This window comes from Macaca fascicularis, chromosome 11, assembly GCF_037993035.2.
Source record: "Macaca fascicularis isolate 582-1 chromosome 11, T2T-MFA8v1.1".
Lineage (NCBI taxonomy): Eukaryota > Metazoa > Chordata > Mammalia > Primates > Cercopithecidae > Macaca > Macaca fascicularis.
In genome coordinates, this window is record NC_088385.1 from 128,575,613 (window position 1) to 128,596,344 (window position 20,732).

The 20,732-nt window shown below is 49.3% G+C and overlaps 1 protein-coding gene across 32 annotated transcripts in view; it reads right to left on the bottom strand.

Annotated features, from left to right (window-relative positions):
- Window positions 1-20,732, bottom strand: part of KDM2B (lysine demethylase 2B) — a 156,256-nt gene that overhangs the window by 58,278 nt on the left and 77,246 nt on the right. For all 32 annotated transcript variants that reach the window (XM_065524940.2, XM_065524925.2, XM_065524929.2 and 29 more), the window contains one exon: window positions 8,342-8,428. In XM_065524940.2, the coding sequence (XP_065381012.1) occupies window positions 8,342-8,428 (87 nt within the window). The remainder of the gene's footprint in view (window positions 1-8,341; window positions 8,429-20,732) is intronic.

Genomic DNA, 20,732 nt, shown 5'->3' on the forward strand with positions numbered 1-20,732 from the left:
GGAGAATTACTTGAGTCCAGGAGGCGGAGGTTGGTATTGAGCCAAGATTACGCCACTGCACTCCAGCCTGGGTGACACAGCGAGAATCTCTCTCAAATAATAATAATAATAATAATAATAATCACAAAGTCAAGCATGGGGGTGCACACCTATAGTCTCAGCTACTCGGGAGGCTGAGGTGGAATGATCTCTTAAGCCCAGCAGTATGAGGCTACAGTGAACTATGATTGAGCCACGGCACTCCAGCATGGGCAACATAGTGAGACCGCTCCCCATACAAAAAATAAACAAAATTAGTTGGGTGTGGTGGCACATGCCTGTGGTCCCAGCTACTCAGGAGGCTGAGGGGGGAGGATCATTTGAGCCTGGGAGGTGGGGATGGTAGCGAGCTGTGGTCACGCCACTTGTACTCCAGCCTGGGCGACAGGGCAAGACCTTGTGTCAAACAAAAAAGAAAGGAAAGAAACAAAAGCAGGAAAGAAAGAACGAACGACAGAACTGGCGCATCCTTTTGCCACCCATATTTTTCTCTCAACAGGATTCTTCTGCTGTTGATGTTGTATACAACATTATTTAGAAGCAGCAGAACATTCTCTGTGGGCATTTGTTGACTGGACGTTTTTGTTGACCTCCCAAGAATTTGCCGGACTCCAGACTCCATGAATGACTCAGACGGCAGGAGGAACGCACTTGGGATACCAGATCGGAGGCCCAGGTGTCTCTTCACATGGCTCCCCTCACCGCACCCTCCAAGAATCAACGTGTTTCTCCTGCCTTTCTTTGCTCTCCTGGGACCCACATCCTGGCCCTGCGGCTTCCATCGTGGCCTCCTCCCAGCATGTTGAGCTGCGCACTTCCTCTTGGGAGCTGCTCTCCCACAAGCCTTTCACCAGACCTGTCCTGCCCTCAGCACTGGACATCTGACACCCTTGGCCTTTGACATCCTCTCCTCCTACCCTGACCCGGTGGAGAACCCCATGGCCTCAGTGGCCTCAAACCGCCAGGGGCACATTCTCAGGCAAACCATCACTCCCTTCCAAAGAGCCTACGACTCCTCCCTTCTAGGAGGAGGAAGAGATAAAGGAGAAGCTGCTTCTTTTATTTTTCTTTTCGAGATGGGGTCTCGCTCTGCTGCCCAGGCTGGAGTGCAGTGGGGCGATCTCCGCTCACTGCAATCTCTGCCTCCTGAGTTCAAGTGATTCTCCTGCCTCAGCCTCCCAAGTAGCTGGGATTATTGGTATGCGCCACCATGCCCGGCTAATTTTTTGTATTTTCAGTAGAGACGGAGTTTCAACATGTTGGTCAGACTAGTCTCAAACTCCTGACCTCAACTGATCCGCCCGCTTCAGCCTTGGCATGCCTAGATAAAGCAGCTTCTTAAACCAGTTCCCACCCCCAAACCCCCAGGAAATGCCAGCCCATTTCAGCACGGCCATAACTACTGCAAAGAAATTAAGTCATTCAGGCCCTTGCTTGCGATTAAGTTTTGCACAAGCAAATAATAATTTTGGGATGGGAAATGCCTCTAAACCATTCAGCCCCCTCCCCTGGTCCCCGCTCCTCCTCTTGTGTCCTCAGTTTCTATCAAGAACATCAAAAGCCTTCTGGGTGGGCAGATTCACAGTTACTTTTAAACCATAATTACAAAAAACTAGAATAGCAAACACTGATTGATGGCCCACTCTAAAGACATTTCACAGACATCATCTCACCACAGCCCCACAAGAAAGGTGCTGTTAGCCCCTTTCACAGATAAGTAAACTGAGGCTGAGACTTGCTCAAGACCACATAGCTAGTCAGTGGCGAAGGAAGGAGTCCACCCAAAGGTGCATCTGACCCCAAAAATGCATCCGAGCAGTGCAGAGAATGACCTGGGAAGCTTTTATGTATTCATTTTTATTTATGTATTGGTTTGTTTTGTTTTTTGTTTTTTTTTCCGAGATGGAGTCTTGCTGTGTCACCCAGGCTGGAGTGCAGTGGTGTGATCTCAGCTCACCGCAACCTCTGCCTCCTGGGTTCAAGTGATTCTCCTGCCTCAGCCTCTCGAGTAGTTGGGATTACAGACATATACCACCACGCCCAGGTAATTTTGTATTTTTTTAGTAGAGACAGGGTTTCTCCATATTGATCAGGCTGGTCTTGAACTCCCAACCTCAGGTGATCCGCCTGCCTCGGGCTCCCAAAGTGCTGGGATACAGGCATGAGCCACCACACCTGGCCTCTTGTTTTGTATTTTTAGTGGAGATGGGGTTTCACCATGTTGGCCAGGCTGGTCTTAAACTCCTCACCTCAAGTGATCCGCCCAACTAGGCCTCCCAAAGGGCTGGGATTACAGGCATGAGCCACCGCGCGCAGTTTTTTTTTTTATTTTTATTTTTATTTATGTATTTATTTATTTATTTATTTATTTTTGAGACAGGATCACACTCTGTCACCCAGGCTGGGGTGCAGTGGAGTGATCATAGGTCACTGCAGCCTCCAACTCCTGGGCTTAAGTGATCCTCCAGCCTGAGCCTCCCAAAGTGCTGAGATTACAGGCATTACAGGCATGAGCCACAGTGCCCGCCCCGAGAAGCTTTTATTTATTTTTTATTTATTTATTTATTTTTTTTTTTGAGACGGAGTCTCGCTCTGTCGCCCAGGCTGGAGTGCAGTGGCGCGATCTCGGCTCACTGCAACCTCCGCCCCCCAGGTTCATGCCATTCTCCTGCCTCAGCCTCCTGAGTAGCTGGGACTACAGGCGCCCGCCACTGCGCCCGGCTAATTTTTTTTTGTATTTTTAGTAGAGACGGGGTTTCACTGTGTTAGCCAGGATGGTCTCGATCTCCTGACCTTGTGATCCGCCCGTCTCGGCCTCCCAAAGTGCTGGGATTACAGGCGTGAGCCACCGCGCCCGGCCTGAAGCTTTTATTTTTTAATGAGACCAAGACTCACTCTGTCACCCAGGCTGGAATGCAGTGGTGCAATCTCAGCTCACTGCAACCTCCGCCTCCTAAGTTCAAGTGATTTTCCTGCCTCAGCCTCCCGAGTATCTGGGACTACAGGCGCCTGCCACCATACCTGGCTAATCTTTGTATTTTTAGTAAAGATGGGGTTTTACCATGTTGGTGAGGCTGGTCTCGGACTCCCGGCCTCAAGTGATCCACCTGCCTCGGCCTCCCAAAGTGCTGGCATTATAGGCGTGAGCCACCACACCTGGCCCCGAGCTGCTTTTAGAAAGTGCAGATCCCCAGGCCCACCCCAAGCCTACAGAATGGCTACATCAAGGGTGGGGGCCAGGAAGCTGTATTTTTTCACAAGTCCCCCAGGTGAAGCTGATGCCACCAGCCTGGGGACTGGTCCTCATTACAGCACATGGCCTCCCTGAGAAATTACAGGACCCTGAGTAGTTGGCAATACAGGGCAGCCATTATTGCCAGCCCCCTCCACCTCAACTGTACAGCATCAGCTTCACGACTGCGGGCCGACAGGACTGAGAGCCGGGCAGGGACCTGCCGGAAGCACTAGGGGACTCTCACTGAATCACGTGCCTCCCCTTCGGGGAAAGGCTGTGCGTCACTCCCGAGGGACCCCAGATGGAGCAGGCCTCTGGGATCGAAGGGACCAACTTCGGAGGAAAGGGGAGAGAGACAAAGCAGAAGCAAAGGTCACAAGTCATCGAGGGTGTGTTGCTTCCTCTTGTGGTTCCTGTGTGGCCCCGAAATGTCCCCGTAAGGAAGCTGATCCAACAGCTACTGACGAGGACTGTCTCCATGCCCCCATCAGGGTGCTCGTCCTCCACACTCCAGCCTCTCTGCTCCCATACTCCAGAAAAATTGCCAGTCATTGAAATTCAAGTGGCAGCCTGGTTTGGCCACTAGAGATAATGAATGAAGAAGCTGGCAGCGTCCACAGGCTGGCTTGCTAGCCAGAGGCAGTCGTGGCTGGGTCCCCCGTCCTTCCTCAGTTTCCTCCTTTGGGAATAAACCAGCAAGCCAGCCAGTAGCCATGTCTGGCAGCTGAGCCAGGGGTCAGCTCACTAATAAGGCCGAGGTCAGAGGCCAGGCCTCAAATAAGCTCCATTCCCTCGCCCAGCCTGTAAGGTCACAGACGGGCCCCCACCATCCTGCCCCTTGGTCATAAAAGGAAGCAGCCGGAGTGTAGACAGATCAAAACAAATCCAACACCACTTGTGGAAACAGCCAATCAGGTGGATGGTGATGGATGGTGGCTCAGTAGCATCTTGGATATGAAGGACACCGCATCAGAAATGACCTCACAGCACCTAATCAGTTCCAGAAAAGGGCTTTGTTCTCCTGGAGGCAAGGTGGGAGATCAAAGCATTTCTTGCTAATCATCACTTAGCGTTAATTACTTGTTAGGTAACCCGACCCAGATCAAATACCACTCCCTACCTTGCATCCTGAGGGCCTCAGTGAGCACCCTTGATCTTTCACCCCAACCTGCATCCAATGGGAGGAAGCTGCAACCTGGGAACCCAGAGACCCCGGGCGGCCCAGGCAGTCAGTCGTTTAGTTATTTCTTCCTTTCCTGTTAACTTTTTAACCCCACCAGCCAGGAAATGCATAAACATAGCAGAGGCCTCCCTCCCCCCTCTCCCTGCCACATGTCACTGGTTCCTCACCGTGCAGTGACAGAAACCTGCACATCTGCGGTCCGACACCTTCCTTCTCCTAAGGAAGTGGCCCGAGGGTCACTGCTGCACCTCTCCAAGCTCTGCTTCCTCAGCTGCACCAAGGCGATAACACCCTCCATCTCCCAGCCTCATGGGAAGGGTAAAGTCAAATAGACAAACTGCGTCTGGAAGCTGCTGCGTATACTGGGGAGTGCCCAGGAGTTTCAGCTGGGCTGGGGGTCATTTATTTTCAGGGCTCGGTGGTGGGCCCGGGGTATTCATTCCTCTTCTGCTTCATACCAGTTTGTGGCTCTGAAGTTATTTACTTCCTTATTTTTAAAATATTTATTTGTGACTGGGTATGGTGGCTCACGCCTGTAATCCCAGTACTTTGGGAGGCCGACGTGGGCACATCACCTGAGGTCAGGAGTTCGAGATCAGCCTGGCCAACATGGTGAAACCCCGTCTCTACTAAAAATACAAAAAATTTGCCGGGCGTGGTGGCGGACGCCTGTAGTCCCAGCTATTCGGGAGGCTGAGGCAAGAGAATCACTTAAACCCAGGAAGCGGAGGTTGCAGTGAGCCGAGATTGCGCCACTGCACTCCAGCCTGGGTGACAAGAGCAAGACTCCATCTCAAAAAAAAAAAAAAAGTACACTTCGAAGAAGATAATCAAAGAATTATACAGAAGAGCACTGCTCGATAGAAATAACAGAAGTACGTACGGTAAGCCAGGCACTGTGGCTCACGCCTGTAATCACAACACTTTGGGAGACCGAGGCAGGCGGCTTGCTTGAGCTCAGGAGTTCAGCCTTGGCAACATGGCAAAACCCCATCTCTACCAAAAATATAAAAAATTAGCCAGGCGTGATGGCGCGTGCCTGTAGTCCCAGCTACTTGGGAGGCTGAGGTGGGAGGATCGCTTGATCCAGGGAGGCAGAGGTTGCAGTGACCCATGATTGCACCACTGCACTCCAGCCTGGGCAACAGAGTTAAGACTCTAAATAAACGAATGAATGAATGAGTGAAATAGAAGGTGAGCCACATAGGTACTTTTGAGTTTTTTTGTTGCCACATTTGAAAAGGTAAAAACAAACAGTGAAATTAATCTGAATAATCCATTTTGTTTCAACAATATATCAAAACTACAGTCATTTCAACTAGAGTTGCCAGATTTAGCAAATAAAACTATAATGCATCCCCAGGCTGACGTGCAGTGGTGCCATCTCAGCTCACTGCAACCTCCACCTCCCAGGTTCAAGTGATTCTCTTGCCTCAGCCTCCTGAGTAGCTGGGATTACAGGCACGTGTTACCATGACAGTTAATTTTTGTATTTTTAGTAGAGACGGGGTTTCGCCATGTTGGCCAGGCTGGTCTGCAACTCCTGACCTCAGGTGATCTGCCCACCTTGGCGTCTCAAAGTGCTGGGATTACAGGTGAGAGCCACTGCACCAGGCCTATAAGTGTTTGAAATTGACCAGCCTGCCCAACATGGTGAAACCCTGTCTCTACTAAAAATACAAAAAATCAGTCGGGCACGGTGGCGGGTGCCTGTAATCCCAGCTACTCGGGAGACTGGGGCAGGAAAATCGTTTGAACCCAGGAGGCGGAGGTTGCAGTGAGCCGAGATCACGCCACTGCACTCCAGCCTGGGCGACAAGAGCAAAACTCGGTCTCAAAAAAAAAAAAAAAGTGTTTGAAATCTGTTAACAGTACACTTTTTTCTTTCTTTCTCTTTTTTTTTTGAGATAGGGTCTCATTCTATTGCCCAGACTGGAGTGCAGTGGTGTAATCACAGCTCACTGCAGCCTCAAGCTCCTGGGCTCGAGCGATCCTCTTGCTTAAGCCTCCCAAAGAGCTGGGACTACAGGCATGCACTATCATGCCTGGCCTTTTTTTTTTTTTTTTTGAGACGGAGTCTCGCTCTGCCGCCCAGGCTGGAGTGCGGTGGCCGGATCTCAGCTCACTGCAAGCGCCGCCTCCCGTGTTTATGCCCTTTTCCTGCCTCAGCCTCCGGAGTAGCTGGGACTACAGGCACCCACCACCACGCCCGGCTAGTTTTTTGTATTTTTTTTAGTAGAGACAGGGTTTCACCGTGTTAGCCAGATGGTCTCAATCTCCTGACCTCGTGATCCGCCCGTCTCGGCCTCCCAAAGTGCTGGGATTACAGGCTTGAGCCACCACACCCGGCCTTTTTTTTTTTTTTTGGTAGAGATGAGGTCTCATTATGTTACCCAGGTTGATCTTGAACTCCTGGGTTCAGGTGATCCTCCCCGCTCAGCTTCTGGAGTAGCTGGGACAACAGGCATAAGCCACCATGTCTGGCTTCAGTGTTTTTTATAATAGCCAAAATAAAAAAAAAAAAAAATCAGAAATTAACAAAATACCTCTTGGGGCTACTGAAGTCACAAATAATATTTAGAGCGTGCTAACCTCAAGACAGCCCTTGTCTGAAGGGTTTTGCATGTCTTATCTCATTTAGTTCTGACAACCACTGAAGAAAGTCTTGGTATAACCCATTTTTATAAACAAGGAAAGTAAGGCTCAGGACAGTATGTAACTTGTCCAAGGAAGTGGTGAAGCTGCCTGGAGGCAGATGGATGGTAGAGAGATGACCTGATACATATGTATCCCACCTAGGACCGCCTTTGGAAGGGTGCTCACCAAAACTGTTTTCTCTGGATGGCGGACTTTGAGGTGAGCACTGGTTGAAAATTTGGCCTCTGCTGCCAAACCGACCGATCTTTGTGTACTTGGCTGTCCTAACGAGTGACTTGACCTTTTGAAGCCTCAGTTTCCTCATCTATAAAATGAGAGTCACAGCTGTCTACGCCACAGAGTTGCTGAAACATAAATAAGATAAGGGCTGTGGAGGTCCAGACAACAGCCAACTGCCCCTACGAAGTCTTCAACAATACAGCCATTATTCCTCTTCTTCGTGACCTGGTCCTTTCCCGTTTGATTAGACATTTTTATTTTATTTCATTTATTTATTTATTTTTATTTTTATTTTGGATAGAGTCTCACTTTGTAGCCCAGACTGGAGTGCAGTGGTGCAATCTCTGATCACTGCAACCTCCACCTCCCAGGTTCAAGCGATTCTCCTGCCTCAGCCTCCCAAGTAGCTGGGACCACGTGCGTGTACCACCATGCCTGCATCACCATGCTTGCATTTTTTTGTATTTTTAGTAGAGATGGGGTTGTGCCATGTTGGCCAGGCTGGTCTCGAACTCCTGACCTCAGGTGATCCACCCGCCTCCACCTCCCAAAGTGCTGAGATTACAGGCGTGAGCCACCGCCCTCGACCAATTACACATTTGTATGTTGAGCATCAATCAGTTTTACACACTGAGAAAAAGTTCCTTTCAAAAGAGAAGACAGCCCATGAAGCGCTAAAGGAAAAGGAAAAAGGAAGGGAAGAAGCAAGGGAGTGAGGGAAGGAGAGTCAGAAAATCCACCTAAGCACAGGGAAAGGCGAGGTGTGAGCGCCCCCCAGTTTTCCAAGTGACCACCAGGCGGCACTGTTCGCAGTTCCCACAGCTAGGTAAAGCAGCCCCGTTCCAAAAACAAAAACACAGAACAAATCACCAAAATCCTTCATCGTCACTGGGGTGCCTTCATCTCAGGAGGCCCCAGAGCCACCGAAAAAGCCGCGGACGTTCACCCTACAGGAGGTGGGAAGGAAGTGGGAAGCGGCTGCCCACTGCAGGCAGGCTGCGTCTTACCTTTGGAGTCTTCTTTGGCCAAGTCACCACAGGGACCCCAGTGATGGCCAGACTAGGGTCATCATCCGCGTGCTCCTTCAGGACATTCTGTGGCCAAACAAAGCACCCATATTAGCCCAGGGGGAAGGGAAGGTCTCTGACGGGGCCGAACAGCAGACATAGTCCAGTAAGGATTGCACTCCACAAAGTCAACGCCCGCCCATGACTCCACCACCACCCACACACTCAGTAGAAACCAAGTCACTAGGGTCCCCTGGGGCCCACAAAACATACAATGTTCCCCTCTGCCCTCTACAGATTTTTTTTAACAAAGCAAATCACACACCTCCCTGTGACTTCCACGTATGTATCACCCATGATCACAGTTATGACAGCTAGCGCTTGTCCAGAGTGTCAGTGACTCACAGGCAAACTTTTTTTTTTCTTTTTTGAGACAGAATCTTGCTGTCACCCAGGCTGGAGTGCAGTGGTACAATCATAGCTCACTACATCCTTGACCACCTGGCTCAAGTGATCCTCATGCCTCAGCCTCCTGAGTAGCTGAGACCACAGGCACATGGCACCCTCCCTGGCTAAATTTTTTTTTCTTTTGAGACAAAGTCTGTCGCCCAGGCTGGAGTGCAATGGCGCAATATTGGCTCAAGCAACTTCTGCCTCCTGGGTTCAAGCGATTTCCCTGCCCCAGCCTCCTGAGTAGCTGTGAATGCAGGTGTGTGCCACCACACCGCACTGATTTTTGTATTTTTAGTAGAGATGGGGTTTTGCCATGTTGGCCAGGTTGGTCTCCAACTCCTGATCTCAAGTAACCCACCTGCCTTGGCGTCCCAAAGTGCTGGGATTACAGGCGTGAGCCACTGTGCCCAGCCATAATTTTTAAAAATTTTTTGTGGGCCGGGCGCGGTGGCTCAAGCCTGTAATCCCAGCACTTTGGGAGGCCAAGACGGGCGGATCACGAGGCCAGGAGATCGAGAGACGATCCCGGCTAACACGGTGAAACCCCGTCTCTACTAAAAAATACAAAAAAACTAGCCGGGCGAGGTGGCGGGCGCCTGTAGTCCCAGCTACTCGGGAGGCTGAGGCAGGAGAACGGCGTAAACCCGGGAGGCGGAGCTTGCAGTGAGCTGAGATCCGGCCACTGCACTCCAGCCTGGGTGACAGAGCAAGACTCCGTCTCAAAAAAAAAAAAAAAAAAAATTTTTTGTGGAGACAGAGTATATACCATGTTGCCCAAACTTCTGGCCTCGAGGAATCCTCCCTCCTCAGCCTACCAAAATGCTGGGATTACAGGGGTAACCCACTGCACCTCATTTAATTCCTACCAAGTACTCCGGAAGGGCTGGGCAGTGGCACTGCGGATCCTCTAATGTTCACAAATTTAACTACGTACTCAGAGAAGCAAACAAAGCCAACTGCCAGACCTTGACACCTTCACAGAGCCATGACTCCGTCCTTCAGTCAGCTTGCTACATGTACACTAACCATGCTGTGTGACAATGTGTAAATGTTTTTTGCAACATGGGCCCTAAATACAAGAAGATGCTTGATCTGGTCTGACTGAGGATGGAGTCATGTGGCCAAATGGTGGCAGAAAAATGGGCTGCGTTGCACAGACTGCCAGGTTGCGTGGCGATCTCCCACGAGGCACACTGTGTTCACCCTCATGAGTAGTTCGAAGGTTCTTCAAAGGGAATTCTCACGCTACCAGACTTTGGCCTTGTGTGACTGGACTTTAGAACCTCATCCAGGTATAAGATGCTACCCAGCTGAATTATCTAACAGCCACCATAGGGGAGGTTACCGAGGCTCACATAGGCTCACAGGACTTTAGTGCTGCTCCAGACTATGAAGACAGACCCCCGGAACCCCACTCTCTGGCACCAGACTTTCTGCCCCATGACCACCCACACAGGATTTTCTCTGGCTACATCCACACATCCACAGCACCCCACAAAAAAAAGTGTTTAAATACACACGGACCTATCACTGGGCCATTCTGATCCTGGACCATGGATTGCTGAATTGTATAAAAACATTTTTTCAGGACATTTAAGAACAGAGTAAATCACACAAAAGCACTTAGCAGGAAGAGCAGAAGTGCTCAGGAGACAAACGAGGGTGAAGATTATTTGAACCCCTGGCTACAAGGGTTCAAATCCCAGCCACGGGAACATAGAGCTTCCCCAAAGTCCCATAGTCAATGTCAATGATTTGTAAATGCTATTTATAAAGTGTCTTTATTCACTGCTGTATCCCCAAAGCCTCACATAATGACTAACTTAGAGTAAGTTTCCAATAAACAAAGTTTTTTTTTTTTTTTTTTTTTTTTTGAGATAAGAGTGTTACTCTGCCACCCAGGCTGGAGTGCAGTGGCACAATCTTGGTTCACTACAATCTCTGCCTCCCAGGTTCAAGGGAGTCTCCTGCCTCAGCCTCCCAAGTAGCTAGGATTACTGGCGTGCACCACCACCCCTGGCTAATTTTTGTTATTTTTAGTAGAGACGGGTTTTCACCATGTTGGCCAGGCTGGTCTCAAACTCCTAGCCTCAAGTGATCCGCCCACCTCGGCCTCCCAAAGTGCTGGGATTACAGGCATGAGCCACCGCACCCGGCCCCAGAGTGTTTATAAAATAAAGCCACAAATACCAAAAGAGGCACAGTCTACAAAATGCCTGAACAGATCTCCTCAAAACCGTCGAGGTCATCAAAACAAGTAAAGTCTAAGAAACTATGGCAGCTGAGAGAAGACTGATGAGACTAAATGTAATATTGTACCTTGGGTGGGATCCTATAACAGAAAAAAAGACAAGTAATAACATGGTCTAACTCTGAATATAGTCTTTAGTTACAATGCATGTTATCAATATTGGTTTATTAATTGTCACAAACACACTATACTAATATAAGATGTTAATAATAGGGGAAAACTAGGCATGAGGGGTATGTATTGGAATTCTCCGTACTATCTGCTGAATTTTGTAAATCTAAAATTACACTTAAAAATAGTCTATTAAAAATATATTTACATACATTTTGAAGCAGGGTCTTGCTCTGTTGCCCAGGCTGGAGTGCAGTGGTGCCATCACAACTCAAGTGACCCTTCCACCTCAGCCTCCCAGGTAGCTGTGACTACAGGTGCCCACCACCACGTCCAGGTAATTTTTTGTAGAGATGGGATCTTGCCATGTGGCCTGGGCTGATCTCAAACTCTTGACCTCAAGCAGTCAGCCCACCTCAGCCTCCCAAAGTGATGGGATTACAGGCATGAACCACTGTGCTCAGCCTCGCATTTTTGAAAAATAATAATTAGGCCGGGCACGGTGGCTCACACCTGTAATCCCAGCACTTTGGGAGGCCAAGGTGGGTGGATCACGAGGTCAGAAGTTCAAGAGCAGCCTGGCCAATATGGTGAAGCCCCGTGTCTACTAAAATTACAAAAATTAGCCAGGTGTGGTGGCGGGTGCCTGTAATTCCAGCTACTCAAGAGGCTGAAGCAGAAGAATCGCTTGAACCCGGGAGGCAGAGGTTGCAATGAGCCGAGATCATGCCACTGCACTCCAACCTGAGCAACAGAGTGAGACTCCATCTCAAAAAATAAAATAAAATATAGAATGGAATGGAATGGAATGGAATGGAATGGAATGGAATAGAATAGAATAGACTATGAGGGGGCACTAGGGCAAAGGATTCTCATTTCATTATTTCTTTTAATAATCCATATGAGGCCGGGTGCAGTGGCTCATGCCTGTAATCCAAGCACTTTGGGAGGCCGAGACAGGCGGATCACCTGAGGTCAGGAGTTTGAGACCAGCCTCACCAACATGGAGAAACCCTGTCTCTACTAAAAGTACAAAATCAGCCTGGCGTGGTGGCACATGCCTGTAATCCCAGCTACTTGGAAGGCTGAGGCAGAAGAATCACTTGAACCTGGGAGGTGGAGGTTGCAGTGAGCTGAGATCATGCCTTTGCACTCCCGACTGGGCAACAAAGCAAGACTCCGTCTCAAAAAAAATAAAAATGAAAATAAAAAATAATCCATAGGAATTTTGCACCCTCTTCCACAAGCATCAGTGCTGATTTTTTCTAATAATAATGCTTCCAGCCAGGTGCAGTGGCTCAGGCCTGTAATCTCAGCACTTCAGGAGGCCAAGGCAGGTGGATCACGTGAGGCCAGGAGTTAGACCAGCCTGAGCAACATGGAGAAACCCCATCACTATTAAAACTACAAAAATTAGCCAGATGTGGTGGTGTGTGCCTGTGGTCCCAGCTACCTGGGAGGCTGAGGCAGGAGGATCACTTGAATCCAGGAGGCAGAGGTTGTAGTGGGCCGAGACCGTGCCACTGCACTCCAATCTAAGAAACAGAGTGAGACTTTGTCTCAAAATAAATAAATAAATAAATAAATAAATAGTTTTCCTCTCTCTAAAAAATCACTAAGAACAAACGAGCTTTCCAGAAATATGCTCCAGGTTTAGCCAGAGACTTCCCATTCCCCCTTGCATGTGGGTCCCAAATGGCTGGGGGAGAAGACCGTCATTTCCACAGGGCATTTCAGCCACTTACTCCAATCCCAAACTTTAGGATTGAGTAACAAATTCAAGATGTAACCAGACTGGGACAATAGGGAATGGTGAGGCCTGTGACAAACTAGAGAACACACGGCCCATTTAAAAAGGGGGAATGCTACCCAACTCCAGCTTACCTCCTATGGGGATGAAAGGCCCACTAGACCTTTACTTTTTCAGAAGAAATCAAAGATGCAGAGTTTTATTTGAAATCTCTGCATTTTTAAATGTTAGCAACTAACTAAAACTTAAAAAAAAAACCCACGGTGAGTGACACATCCGTGTGCTGGTTCGGCCCATGGGCCACCAACTTGCAAACATGGCTCTGCATATGACTGAAAGTAATGCCCACCCCCCTTTGTTTTGAGTTTCCTTCTTAAATGTCTTACCATTTCTTGTCATTTCAATATCAGATTGGAGTCTAACTCACAAGCCCTGAGGTAGAGGCCTCTTTAGAGGGAGATTAGTTACAAAAAGTTATTACTGCAGTTCAAAGTACTAGACATAATTAATAAATTAATAACAATAAATAATATATTTTAAAAGACTCTGTTTCAAAAAAACAGAGAGTTGCCCAGGCTTGAGTGCTGCGGCGTGATCACAGCTCACCACAGCCTCGAACTCCTGGGCTCGAGCAATTCTCCCACCTCAGCCTCCCAAGTAGTTGGGATAAGAAAGCACCATCATGCCCAACTAATTTTTTAATTTTTTAGTAGAGATAGGTTCTTGCTATGTTGCCCAGGCTGGTCTCAAATTCCTACGGTCAGCTGATCCTCTGGACTCCTAAAGTGCTGCGATTACAGGTGTGTGAGCCACCACACCCACTCGATAAATTTTTTTTTTTTTTTTTTTTGAGACGGAGTCTTGCTCTGTCACCTGGGCTAGAGTGCAGTGGCGTGATCTCGGCTCACTGCAACCTCTGCCTCCCCAGTTCCATCGATTCCCTGCCTCAGCCTCCTGGGGAGCTGGGATTACAGGCACACACCACCGTGCCCAGCTAATTTTTGTTGTTGTTTTTTTTTTTCCAGTAGAGACAGGTTTCACCATGTTGGCCAGGCTGGTCTTGAACTCCTGACCTCAGGCAATCCACCTACCTCGGCCTCCCAAAGTGCTGGGATTACAGTCGTCAGCCACCGTGCCCGGCCAATACTTTTTAAAATTGCAATTGTTATTGGTAAGCCTGGGCAACATAGCAAGACTCCATCTCTACAAAAAAACTTTAAAACTTAGCTGGGCATGGTGGTATGTGCCCGTAGTCCTAGCTTCTTGGGGAGATTGAGGTGTGAGGATTGCTTGAGCCCAGGAGTTTGAGGCTGCAGTGAGCTATGATCACACAACTACACTCCAACCTGGGAGAAAGAGGGAGACTCTGTCTCTAAATAATAATAATGGCCAGGTGCGGTGGCTCACGCCTGTAATCCCAGCACTTTGAGAGGTCAAGGTGGGCAAATCACCTGAGGTCAGGAGTTCAAGACCAGCCTGGCCAACATGATGAAACCCCGTCTCTATTAAAAGTACAAAAAAATTAGCCAGGCGTGGTAGCACGTGTCTGTGGTCTCAGCTGCTCGGGAGACTGAGGCAGGAGAATCACTTGAACCCAGGAGGCAGAAGTTACAATGAGCCAAGATTGCACCACTGCACTCTGGCCTGGGTGACAGAACGAGACTCCAACTCAAAAAAATAATAATTAATTACTTAACAATAATTAAAAATAAAAAGAATTTTCCCCAAGTGCCCTGAGCCTAGCATCTCACGCTCATACCTCCCGTTTCCCTCTGTGTGTGGCCCCCTGCGGCCACCAGGGGGCGCCCTGGGCTCTGTCCCTCAGGGAAGAATTTTCATTTGTGTATGACAGGCTGCGGGAAAAGAAGATTATTCTAATTGGAGATTTCATCTCTGAGAAATAGGTTGTGCTGTCACTGGCTTCCCTAGGCCCTGCTTGAATTTATACACTCCCTGGGGCTCTCGGAAGCACAGATACAAGGAAGGCTGGGTGCTCTCACCAGCTCAGCCCCCTAAGGGTTACACCCTACACGCCGCTCCCCTCCGAAAGTCCAGGGCAGGCTTTGGAAGAGAAAGATCAAGCCGGCCGGGCGCGGTGCCTCAAGCCTGTAATCCCAGCACTTTGGGAGGCCAAGACAGGCGGATCATGAGGTCAGGAGATCGAGACCATCGTGACTAACCGGTGACACCCCGTCTCTACTAAAAAAATACACACACAAAAAAACTAGCCGGGCGAGGTGGCGGGCGCCTGTAGTCCTAGCTACTCGGGAGGCTGAGGCAGGAGAATGGCGTAAACCCGGGAGGCGGAGCTTGCAGTGAGCTGAGATCCGGCCACTGCACTCCAGCCTGGGCGACAAAGCAAGACTCCGTCTCAAAAAAAAAAAAAAAAGAAAGATCAAGCCTTGGGGCCCTTTCTGCTGGAAACTGCCCCGTACTGGACCTCACGAGATAACCACAGACAAGGGATGGCTGGGCCTGGGCGGCCCCTTATGCCAACTCGTCTCAAAGAGCTTAATTAGTTAACAACGGATTCGGGTCCCACTGCTCCCTAAGCTGGGGCTTTAACAATCACAAACTCCCTCCATGCCGTGACTAAAAATATCCCACTGTGAAAATAAGGCAGGCATCAGGGAAGAATCGCCATCCACCGGCCGACAAGGGAGGTGCGGCTTGGGGAACTCCTGCTCTGGGGAACCAGCATCCTCCGGGGTGACCCCTTCCACGGGGAAAGAGACCTGCCAGGCGTCAAGGTACCTGGGGGTCTCTCAAGTACCCTCCCTCCATCTCAGCCCAACCGTCTGTGAAAACCCATCTGAAGTAGCTTGAATTGTGTCCCAAAAATTATGTGTTCAGGTAGGGCACCGTGGCTCCCACCTGTAATCCCAGCACTTTGGAAGGCGGAGGAGGGCGGATCACTTGAGGCCAGGAGTTCAAGACCAGCCTGGCCAACATGGTGAGACCCCGTCTCTACTGAAAATACGAAAGTTAGCCAGGCATGGTGGCACATGCCCGTAGTCCCAGCTACTCAGGAGGATGAGGCAGAATTGCTTGAACCCAGGAAACAGGGGTTGTGGTGATGCGGTATCACACCATTGAACTCCAGCCTGGGCAACGGAGCAAGATTCCGTCTCAAAAAAAAATTTTTTCTTCAAGGTGAAATAATCCTGAATTTAGGGTAGACCCTAAATCCAATGTCTAGTGTCTTTATGATAAGAGAGATTTGGACAGAGACACAAAGAAGAAATCCACAAGAAAATGAAGGCAGAGACTGGAGTGATGCAGCCACAGCCAGCGAACACCAGAAGCTGCCAGAAACTGGAGGAGGCCCGGAAGGATTCTCTTCTAGAGACTTTGGAGCAAGCACAGCCCTGCTGACTCTTTTAGTTCTGATTCTGACCCCCAGGACTATTAAATAACATACTTGGTTTTTTATTTTTTTTATTTATTTTTTTTTTGGAGACAGAGTCTTGCTCTGTCGCCCAGGCTGGAGTGCAGCAGCACGATCTCAGCTCACTGCAACCTCCGCCTCCCAGGTTCAAGCGATTCTCCTGTCTCAGCCTCCAGAGTAACTGGGATAACAGGCGCGCACCACCACGCCTACCTAATTTTTTTATATTTTTAGTAGAGACAGGGTGTCACCATGTTGACCAGGCTGGTCTTGAACTCCTGACCTCCTGATCCGTCCACGTTGGCCTCCAAAAGTGCTGAGATTATAGGCGTGAGCCACCGTGCCTAGCCAAAAGTGTGATGATTTTTAAAAGCCAACCACGCTGGTCATCTGGGCTTTACACCTCACTGTTCTACAAGTCAGTAAGACCCAGGAGAGGCCGCGTCAACAAGCAGATGCGTTCCAGGTGGGGAACTGACAACCCCAAGAGAAAAAAGCTGTGAACACCTTCCACGGTCATGGGTTTCACAGGCTGGCACATTTGCCCTGCACCAGCCTGTTTTCATTCTATGATGTCTGAAATTTTTGGCTCTAGTTTGCTGAGCTATTAAAGGCCCTGTGCTAAAGGTGTCACCTCACTGAGTCCTCATGACCACGACGCTGTATTCCAAGTACTGCATTCCCCAAGAGCATTCCGCTTGCTTAACAGATGGCACAGGGATTTCGGTCTGATGCAAAACTTTTGGTCTTCAAAGAACACCTGGCCACACAGTGGTTCACACCTGTAATCCCAGCACTTTGGGAGGCCGAGAAAGGCAGATCGCTTGAGGCCAGGCGTTCGAGACTAGCCTGGCCAACATGGCGAAACCCTGCCTCTACTAAAATACAAGAATTAGCTGGGCGTGGTGGCGCATGCCGTAATCCCAGCTACTTGGGAGTCTGAGGCAGGAGAATCACTTGAACCTGGGAGGTGAAGGTTGCAGTGAGCTGAGACAGGGTCTCACTCTGTCATGAGGGCTGGAGTGTGATCACAGCTCACTGCAGCCTCAAACTCCTAGGCTCAGTAAATCCTCCTGCATCAGACTTTCAAACAGGCGCACGCCACTACACCTGGCTAATTTTTTGTTCCTTTTGTTTTGTTTTGTTTTCGTAGAGTCGGGGTCTCACTATGTTGCCCAGGGTGGCCTCAAACTCCTGAGCTCCAGCCATCCTCCCACTCTGGCCTCCCAAAGGGCTGGGATGACAGATGTGAGTCACTGTGCCGAGCCTAAGCAGCAATCTTTAACCTGGAGGGGGCATGAGGGGGCTGCTGGGAGGTGAGAAGGGGGAAGGAAAGAGAAAGGGCAGCGGAAGTGTGGGTAGCTGGCCAAAGCCAGTCTGACTCACCTTTGGCTGCAACCTATGTTCATGGCTTCATTGTTCCTTAAAGTAATTCAATGACATAGGTCTCCGCTGTTATGCCCATATCACAGTGAGGACACTGCAGTTTCACGAAGGGTCAGCGTTTCAGAATGGCCAAGAATCACAGAATCTGGTCCCCAGGAGGACAAAGCACATCCTCATTTTACATACAGGTAAACAGAAAGGTGGACTGGCTTGCCCAAGGCCACACAGTGAGTAGCTCAGAGCAGAAACCAAACTTGAACCCCAGGGTCTCCTGCGTCCTGAGTTCTTGTCCTTCCCATCTCATACAGGCCAATATCTTGGCACCTCCATCACAGTAAGTGTCTATATTTATTTCTCATTGATGTTGAGACAGGGTCTCTGTCTGATGCAATCACAGCTCACTGTAGCCTCCACCTCCTGGGCTCAAATGATCCTCCTGCCTCAGCCCTCTAACACTACACAGTCTCCCAGGTAGAGGTGCACGCCACTATACCTGGCTAATTTTTTATTTTTTTTATAGAGATAGGATCTTGTTATGTTGCCAAAGTCGGTCTCAAACTCCTGAGCTCAACCAATCCTCCCGCCTCGGTCTCCCAAAGTGCTGGCATTATAGGCATAAGCAACATAGCAAGACATAGTCTCCACAAATAATTTAAAAATTAGCTGGGAGTAGTGGCATATGCCTGTAGTCCCAGCTACTTGGGAGGCTGAGATGGGAGGATTGCTTGAGCCTCAGGGGCTGAGGCTGCAGTGAGCTATGACTGTGCCACTGTACTCCAGGCTGGGTGACAGAGTGAGACCCTCATCTCAAAAACAAACCAAAACCTACATTACAATGAAATATCTAGAATAAGTAAATCCACAGGACAGAAAGCAGATTCGCAGTGAAGAGGGTATGGGACATGGCAGCTCTTAGGTACGGGATTGTCCGCAGTGATAAAAAGGTTCTGGAATAAGATAGTGGTGGTGGCTGCACACAACTGTGAATTGTTGGCCGGGCACAGTGGCTCATGCCCGCAATCCCAGCACTTCGGGAGGCCAAGCCAAGATGATTACCTGAGGCCAAGAGTTGAAGACCAGCGTGCCCAACATAATGAAACCCCATCTCTACTAAAAATATAAAAATTAGCCAAGTGTGGTGGCGCATGCCTGTAATTCCAGCTACTCGGGAGGCTGAGGCATGAGAATCACTTGAATCCAGGAGGCAGAGGTTGCAGTAAGCTGAGATCATACCACTGCACTCCAGCCTGGGCAACAGAGTGAGGCTGTGTCTCAAAAAAGAAAAACAAAACAAAACAAACAAACAAAAAGAAAACCAAAATTGTGACTGTACCTAAGGCCACTGATTTGGACACTTTAACATGGTTAAAATGGTAAGTTTTGTAATGTGTGTCTTACCACAATTTAAAACATATGTCACACAAGGCTGTCCAACCACCTGAGCCCAGGGGCTCAAGATGAGACTGGGCAACACAGTGAGACCTCCGTCTCTACAAAAAATATAAAAATTAGCCAGACATGGTGATGCACACCTATAGTCCCACATACAGGGAAGGCTGAGGTGGGAGGATCATCCAAGCCCAGGAGGTCGAGGCTGCAAAGAGCTGTGATCATGCCACTGCACTCTAGCTTTGGTGACAGAGTAAGACTGTCTCAAAATGTAAAAACAACAAAATCACACAAATGAAAGAACAAATGGGTTTTTAGTATAAGCCAAAACCTAGTCATCTAAAGACTCAGTTGAACTGGGGGCTGTCTCCAATCACCAGGGCACTAGTTACCCTGAGCCACCACAAGCAGCAGCCTCTGAGGTCCCAGGAGAGAGCCCCACTTCCTGAAACACAAGCCAAAGATCCTAGCAGGTCAGTCATCAAGCGGAAACCACCACAGCCCAGAAACATGAATCCCTCAGCGGCAGTGGGGGAGCTGGGCATCAGCTCTGAACTGTCTCAGACCCACATTCCTGAGCTGTGTTTTATTTCTTGGCCAAAGCAAAAGAAGCCCCCAACAACAGAAAAGAGAGAACAAGGCAACGGCGCGTACAGCTGGGGAGAACGGGCGGCCCACCCTCTGGGGCAGCACTCCCAACCGGAAAGTCAGTACTGGGTTCAAAATCGGTTTTTTGGCCAGGCGCGGTGGCTCAAGCCTGTAATCCCAGCACTTTGGGAGGCCGAGACGGGCAGATCACGAGGTCAGGAGATTGAGACCATCCTGGCTAACACGGTGAAACCCCATCTCCACTAAAAATACAAAAACTTCTCCGGGCGTGGTGGTGGGTGCCTGTAGTCCCAGCTACTCAGGAGGCTGAGGCAGGAGAATGGCATAAACCCGGGAGGCAGAGCTTGCAGTGAGCTGAGATCCGGCCACTGCACTCCAGCCTGGGCGACAAAGAGAGACTCCGTCTCAAAAAAATAAAAAATTTAAAAAAAATAAATAAAATAAATAAAAAAATAAAAAATCGGGTTTTTTTGGGTTTTTTTTAATTTTTTTGAGACATGGTCTTGTTCTGTCTCCCAGGCGGGAGTGCAGTGGTGCACTCGGCTCACTGCAGCCTGGAACTCCTGGGCTCCAGTGAGCCTTCTGCATCAGGCGCACACCACCACACCTGGCTAACTTTTGTTTTTGTACAGATGGGGTCTCACTATGTTGCCCAGACTGGTCACAAACTCCTGGGCTCATGTGATCGGCCTTCTAAAATGTTAGGATTACAGGTGTGAGCCACTGCACCAGGCCTCAAAATTTTTTCTGGGTCTCCAGGGAGAGTGAAGGGCTGATGCCTGTCAAACCAATCAGAAACTCTCCTGCTCTGGATGAGGTGACGGCACCCACGGCCCCCGGCAAGCACTTGGCCACACGACATTTAGAGACACGAGCAGCGGCCCCAGCGTTCACGGGACCCTCAGGAGGCCTGTCCACCTAATTAACAAGCTCTTCAGCCTGAAAACAGCCTCATTAGACAAGGCTCAACTAAACATCTCTAAAGTCAGGTAAGTTCAATAAACGAGCTAAGTGACTAGGTTACATGAAAAAGACAGCCTGGGCAACATAGGAG